Raw genomic sequence first — 6,972 nt, 5'->3', positions numbered from 1 at the left:
TATCTGGAGTTCTAGAACTCCAAATGAGCTGAAATGTTTACACAAGAAATCTGAGACAATTGCCTACAACTTTCATGTTTACAACTAGCTCCAATTTTGACGTTATTAATGACGTTTTGGGCAGACAAGAAAAGATAAGAATTGTCACCAAGTCAAAATAGATTAAATTATAAGATATTCATGTAATTTTCATAATATAGTGAATGACGTAATAATTCTAGTGTATTTTTGTAGTTTACTCTATAACAATTTCCTTAAGAAAGAAAAACTACTTGTTTGGCATGGTATTTGAGTGGAGGCGGTGAAATAAATAAAACTGGTACCAAATTATAGCGCAAAAAACCCACAACAGTCCACCGATCTGAAACTCGAGTGAAAAGCCCAAATCTCCCACCACCGGCAACGAGTGAAAAGCCCAAATCTCCCACCACCGGCAATGACAGCCGGAAAGCTGTACCAACAATTACAGCAACAGCAACAAGTACAGCAATCCATGTGTTCTCTGAAAGGATCCCTCCGCACTCTGGCAATCCTAACGCTCGTCTCTTTCACATACCTTTCTTTCAATTCTCTCCATTCCACGTATTTTTCTTCTTCTTCTTCCATCTCTGCATCTTCTGTTTCTTTAGCGCCGGCTACCAAGAAGACGACTATATTGGTTGAAGATTTCGACGACGACGAGATATCGGATCTGTATCATTCGCCACGTGTATTCAAATTGAATTATGAGGAAATGGAGAGGAATTTCAAGATTTTTATATATCCAGATGGAGATCCAAATACATTTTATCAAACACCTAGGAAAATGACCGGCAAATACGCGAGCGAAGGGTACTTTTTCCAGAATATAAGAGAGAGCAGGTTTCTAACACAGGATCCTGATCAAGCCCACCTATTTTTTATTCCCATCTCCTGCCACAAGATGCGCGGCAAGGTCTTCTTCTTTTATTTATTTAGCAATTGCTGCTGCATCTGTCTGCATTTCTCTAGTCATGCTTTCATCTTTACCATAGACTGACTTTCCTGCCCGTCTTTCTGCAATTCTCAGTATGAATTTTATTAAATATTTATTTGGTTACATTTTCTTCACTACAGTGTGTTACTGGAATTGTTACCCACCTATTTTTCTTGATATTCTTCTTTTGGGCACCAACTCTAAGTGTGTCATCAGGCTACCTTTCACGCGCCGAGCCTGAGCTTCTTCCCTGTCGATTCTTATGCAGGCCATCCATGACAAATTATTCTTCGCATGGCCCCTTTTGGATTCGATCCTGGATGATAACATGGAGAGCAAACCCACTTACAATAAATGTTTTTTCATATTTTGACTGATAAGCATTTCATAGATAAATATTGCTTTTCCAAGTGAGGAAACCCTTTGTTGATGATGGCTCCTACTTTTCTACATTACTATATTCTACGTTAGTTTCCCTTAGCTCTTCTTGCTTGCTCAATCTAAACTGGCATAACAAATGCCTAAATCTATGCATGAATAGCTATCTGGCACTACCTTTTCCGTTTTATTACTAGCCCAATAAATTAAAGATGCCGCATTGCATTGTTGGTTGTTCTAATGGATGAAGTTGCTTCAAACCTGAAATTCATTGTTCTGTGCAGGGAATATCTTATGAGAATATGACCATTATTGTTGATAATTATGTGGAAAGCTTGAAATCCAAGTATCCCTATTGGAATAGAACATTGGGTGCCGATCACTTCTTCGTCACTTGTCATGATGTTGGTGTAAGAGCCACTGAAGGAGTTCCGTTTCTCATAAAGAATGCAATCAGAGTGGTGTGCTCCCCTAGCTATGATGTCGGGTTCATTCCACACAAAGATATTGCTCTTCCTCAGGTCCTCCAGCCATTTGCCCTTCCTGCTGGAGGAAATGATGTAGAGAAGAGGTAACAATAAGTGAAAAATGTTGACTTATTTATTCTGCTAAGCTTAGGTTTTATAGGCTCTGTTTTTTAGGATTTGTAAAGGCATGGTTGTATCCATTTTTCTGTAGACTATGAAGCGTTGTTGCATTTTGCATGAGCATCATTGTTTTGTTTGGACAATAGCAGTCATTTTGATGATTGATTATGGACAACTAAAATTGAAAATACAGGATATCTCTTGTGAATCTTGGGCCTTATAACACGTTACTGTACATTGAGGACATTAATAGAATTCTATTTTTCTCTTTAAGTGGACTCATAATATTTATTTTTAACTCTTTAGTTTTCACATCCTTATTTCTGTGTGTTTATTTTGTGCTTCCCAGTGAATATTAGATGCTCACATGCTACCTATCACCAAAGAAAAAAAAAAAAAATACAAGCCCAAATGTATCGCGGTTGTCATTTATCATTGAAAAAGGTTACATGCTGGAAACTTTTACGGAGTGTGTATTTGTCATTGCATCCGTGTTCATTCCATGAAAATAACTTTTACAATTTTTTGATTGACTCATTACCTGATAAAGTTGCCGTCAATTGAGATAGGCATATGTGTAGATAGGTGTTGAATTTTTTTTTTCCAGCTGGATAGAATTCACCCTTGAGTTCATTTGCTTTACAGGACAACTCTTGGTTTTTGGGCTGGCCATCGAAACTCTAGAATTAGAGTTATACTAGCACGTGTGTGGGAGAATGATACAGAACTAGATATTTCAAACAACAGAATAAATAGGGCTACTGGACATCTTGTCTATCAAAAGAGGTTTTATGGATCTAAATACTGTATATGCCCTGGTGGATCTCAGGTTAACAGTGCACGCATAGCTGACTCAATCCATTATGGATGTATTCCTGGTAAGTGTTACAACTGTTGCAACTTTTTTCGATAGCCAAGAATGGGTATAAATATGTTTTTATAATTTCATATCTCAAAATATGAAATTAAAGATTTTGATTCTTTAACAAGGTCCCTTTCATGAAGGAAATTAAAATAAAAATGAATTGAAAACAAAAAACATGCATGAAGGAAATTTGACATATATTTGTTATTTTAGTCTTACTCATTATGTGCATGCTCATATTCTCTTAGTATCTAATTGGGGCTTAGCAATCATGCTGATTGCCCCTGAATTATGATAGAAGGAACACCTCGCATGATGCATGGAAAAACTTTTTTTGGTATAACAAAGGACAAATGATTTCCTAGCATGATTAATAGTTCTTTATATATTTGTGTGTATGCGTGCGTGGAGTTATTTTTTGAATCTCTTCATTTAGATTGCACAAGTGAGGCACCTCTAGAGCTCATATGTGGTACTACACCTTTTGGTCTGGCATAAAACTAAATCCATTCTTCTAGCATCAGTACTACTCCTAACTAGTATTTTCTTAGCTGGACAATTGTTAAGTTGCAGTTGGATAATTTCTTGGGCTTACTTGCAAGATGTCAGAAACTCCATAACATGGTTTTAAATCATGGTTTCAGTCCTGGATTCATTTGCTGTCGCAAGGAAGCAGGCTGTTGCGGTTGTTGTGTAATATGCTCATGGTTATAGCTTAGTACCTACAAATATATGCTAATGAAATGTCTGACCTAGGAAGGTCGGTGTTTATATAAATCAATATAAACCATTTGATTGTGAATAAATAAAATGCACTAAGGAAAAAGATGAATTTATAAATTAAAAAAAAAAAAAAGAATTTCTCAAGTGTAATGGTTGTTCCTCCTATTACAGCTGTTACAGTCGCAAAATATAACGTATAATTAATAGAAGGCTAAAACTCTGTTATGAAACTGCCATATGCTATGTACCGATAGTTTATTTTAGAACCATGCTCCATATTTATGAAGCTTCCCATAAACACAAACATTTTTCATGCAATTTTAACTGTTGTTCAAAAAGTTGGTTGAGAATCACTTCTTTGAATACTTTTGTCACTTCTCTTGCAGTAATATTGTCGAACTATTATGACCTGCCATTCAATGACATTCTTGATTGGCACAAATTTTCCGTCATACTTACGGAGCAGGATGTGTACCGACTCAAGCAAATTCTGAAGGACATACCCGACAAGAAGTTGGTTTCACTGCATAAGAATTTAGTTAAGGTAGAGCCCCCTCCATTGCATCTTCAAATGTGGTTCTTTTTCTTGTCAGATTATGGATTTTTGTTATGACTCGGCAACTTTGAATTTCTTCTTAATGATTTGCAATAACTCAAAAGCACTTAATGTTATGTTTATCAGGTACAGAAGCATTTCCAGTGGAATTCGCCCCCTGTCAAATACGATGCATTCCATATGGTCATGTATGATCTCTGGCTGCGCCACCACGTGATCAAATACTAGTTGTTTAAGGGGCGTGATTCCAATTGTCATCCTTTCATGCTCACAACCCAAAGCCTGTACATCTCCATGCCCCTTTGAGCTGTATACAAAACGCCCTCCATGCCCCTTTGAGCTAGGAAATTGGAGTGCTTTCAAGGTTCCAATTTTGTTTTTCTTCTTTCTGTCCAGCACTGGATCTATTGTATATGTTTCTGATTCATGATTTCTCGTTTTATAATGCAGCGCTAGTTTTTTTATTTCAATATTAAAAATAGATATTTATAAAATTAAATATTATATTTATTTGAAATCATGATAACTTTATAAAAAATAAACTAAAATAAATTATAAATTTTAATATTTAATCAATTCATGTTAATCCAATAAACAAGTAATTTATATAATAAAATATATTGAGTTTAATAATTTTTTTTTGTAATATTTTATATTTAATTATGTAATAATAAAATATAGATGCTTGTAAATTAAAGCATTAATTTAATATATCCCATATTAGAATATTTGTTTGAAGTCATGATAAATTTTATATAAAACAAATCAAAATAAATTTTCAAATACAATTTATAATCAACTTGTCAAGTCTGAAATTTGATTCTATTAGATTTAATAATTTTATTTTTTTTAAAATTATTTTTTATTTAATCACATGATAATCAAAATAAATGTTTATAAAATCAAGCATCAATAAATATTGAAATGTTAGTTTGAAATTGCAATAAATCTTTAAAAAAAGCAAATTAAATTAAATTAAGAAGTTTAATTTAAAATAAATTAAAATAAATTAAAAAATTTAATTCAAAATTAATCAAATATTTAAAAATAAAGTAATATTTTTTTTTTTCTAAAACAAAAACTAAGTATGTCGGTCTAGGAAGTATATGGACATATTGTACATCTTTTGTGTGTGTGTGTGTGTGTGACGATGCTTTGCCTTGCTTGGTATGAATTCAACTATCATAGAGATTGTTAGAAAATTAGGAGTTTTTTTTCCTTCTAAATTTCTAGCAACTTATTTTTATCTAAAAATACTAACTAAACACTCTTAAAATCTAAAAATAAAAAAACTAATTTCTCAACCTAAAATAGCATAATAATAATTTGAAAACACACATAATCAAACATGAAAAAAAAGTTCTTTCTCAATCTCAATTTACATTCTCGAACGAGATAAAGGTTTAAAAATATTTTAATTGGAGAATGGAATTAGTTTATACCAAAATTGATAATTTTTGTTACTAGAATATGACAAACTAACAACTTTCTTTTTTATTCGCTATTATTTGGTAATTTTTTTTTTTTTAAGTTTAAAAATTAAAATATTAAAAAAATAAACTTTTAGATCAAAATTAAAACTACAAAAACTAAAAAAATTATAAAAGAAGGAAAAGGAAAGCCAGTGGACTAAACAAAACTTTTTTGTGTGAATTTGATATTTATCATATGGTTTCTTCTTGTTTTATATTTTTTATCATCTTTTGTTTAATTTTTTCTTTATGTAAAAAATCTTGATAAACTGATCATTATTTTTTTTTATTCACTCATTGCTATTAGAAAATTATTTTATTTTAATAAAAACATCATATAAATTAAATTTTTTTTATATAAAATACAAGAAGAAGAAAAAAGTAGAGTAAAATTAAACTAATCTCTTTGAAGTACTATAAAAATTAGAAAAAAAGTAAATAGATGAATCACTATTTCAATAATAAAGTTAACACAGTGAAAACATAATAATATGAGAGATAAAATTAATTAATACTTCAGTAGAAAAAAACTAATATAAAGAAAAAATAAATGAGGTAAAGTGCATATAAAACTAATAGGCCAGATCCATATGTTTGGCCTATGATGAAAAAGTTCAAGCCCATGCTTACATTTCTTTTTCAAGGAGAGTCAGGTGCTCTATTTTTTTTTTTTTAATAATTGAGTGACAGGTCACCCTAAAAATATTGAAGAAATTAAAAAAATAAAATAAACGGTTGATCCACTTTTTTCATCTAGTTCATAAAAAAACACTATCTCATTTGAATTGTTGTTCAGAAGATAAATCCATTAATATAAAGTTTGATCATTTTATAGTTGGAATTGTCTATTTAACAATTTTTTTCTTTTTTTAAAACTTTATAGTAATTTTTTTCTTCTTAATATATAAATTTAAAAAGTAAAGAAAATAAAGTTTAGAATTAAAACGTATATTTCAAAATAACAATAACTAAATAATAGAAAATTTAAAACTTTAAAGGCTGATCTAAAGTTCCTCATGCCAAAATCTAACGAATTACACAAAAAAAATAACTAAATAATAGAAAATAAAGTTTTTTTTTCTTGGTAAAATATTGCTCTCTTTCTTTTAAATTTGTAAGCTCAACCATGTCCCCTTTCAAACATAATCCAAAACTCAATACATTAGTGACCAAACGAATTACACAAAAAACAAAAAATGTAATATGGACATATAAAATATTAAAAATATATTAATTTAAGATAAATAAAAAAATTAAAAATTAAAAATTATTTTAAAAATACTTTTAAAATATAGAAATAATCAAGCTATTTGTTGGAGGCCGGACCGGGGCAGGTCTTCGGGACAAAACTCCGTGCCCAAACCCGTCCCTTGTCATTCGATTCTGAACAGGGTGATCTGATCGGGAAGCCCGGCGTCCGGTCCGGTCTAATAGGG

General features: G+C 31.2%; 1 protein-coding gene across 1 annotated transcript; it reads left to right on the top strand.

Moving 5' to 3' along the window:
- Positions 1–285: 285 nt before the first annotated feature.
- LOC105111604 (probable glycosyltransferase At5g03795) lies at positions 286–4,536 on the top strand. The gene is made up of 5 exons (XM_011007007.1): positions 286–934; positions 1,618–1,904; positions 2,566–2,798; positions 3,895–4,052; positions 4,191–4,536. The coding sequence occupies exons 1-5, from the start codon at positions 437–439 to the stop codon at positions 4,290–4,292; spliced, it is 1,278 nt and encodes a 425-aa protein (XP_011005309.1). The 5' UTR covers positions 286–436; the 3' UTR covers positions 4,293–4,536.
- The last annotated feature ends 2,436 nt before the right edge of the window (positions 4,537–6,972 follow it).

The sequence above is a fragment of the Populus euphratica genome, unplaced genomic scaffold (assembly GCF_000495115.2).
Source record: "Populus euphratica unplaced genomic scaffold, PopEup_1.0 scaffold302.1, whole genome shotgun sequence".
Taxonomy (NCBI): domain Eukaryota; kingdom Viridiplantae; phylum Streptophyta; class Magnoliopsida; order Malpighiales; family Salicaceae; genus Populus; species Populus euphratica.
This window is presented reverse-complemented; position numbering and strand designations above follow the sequence as displayed.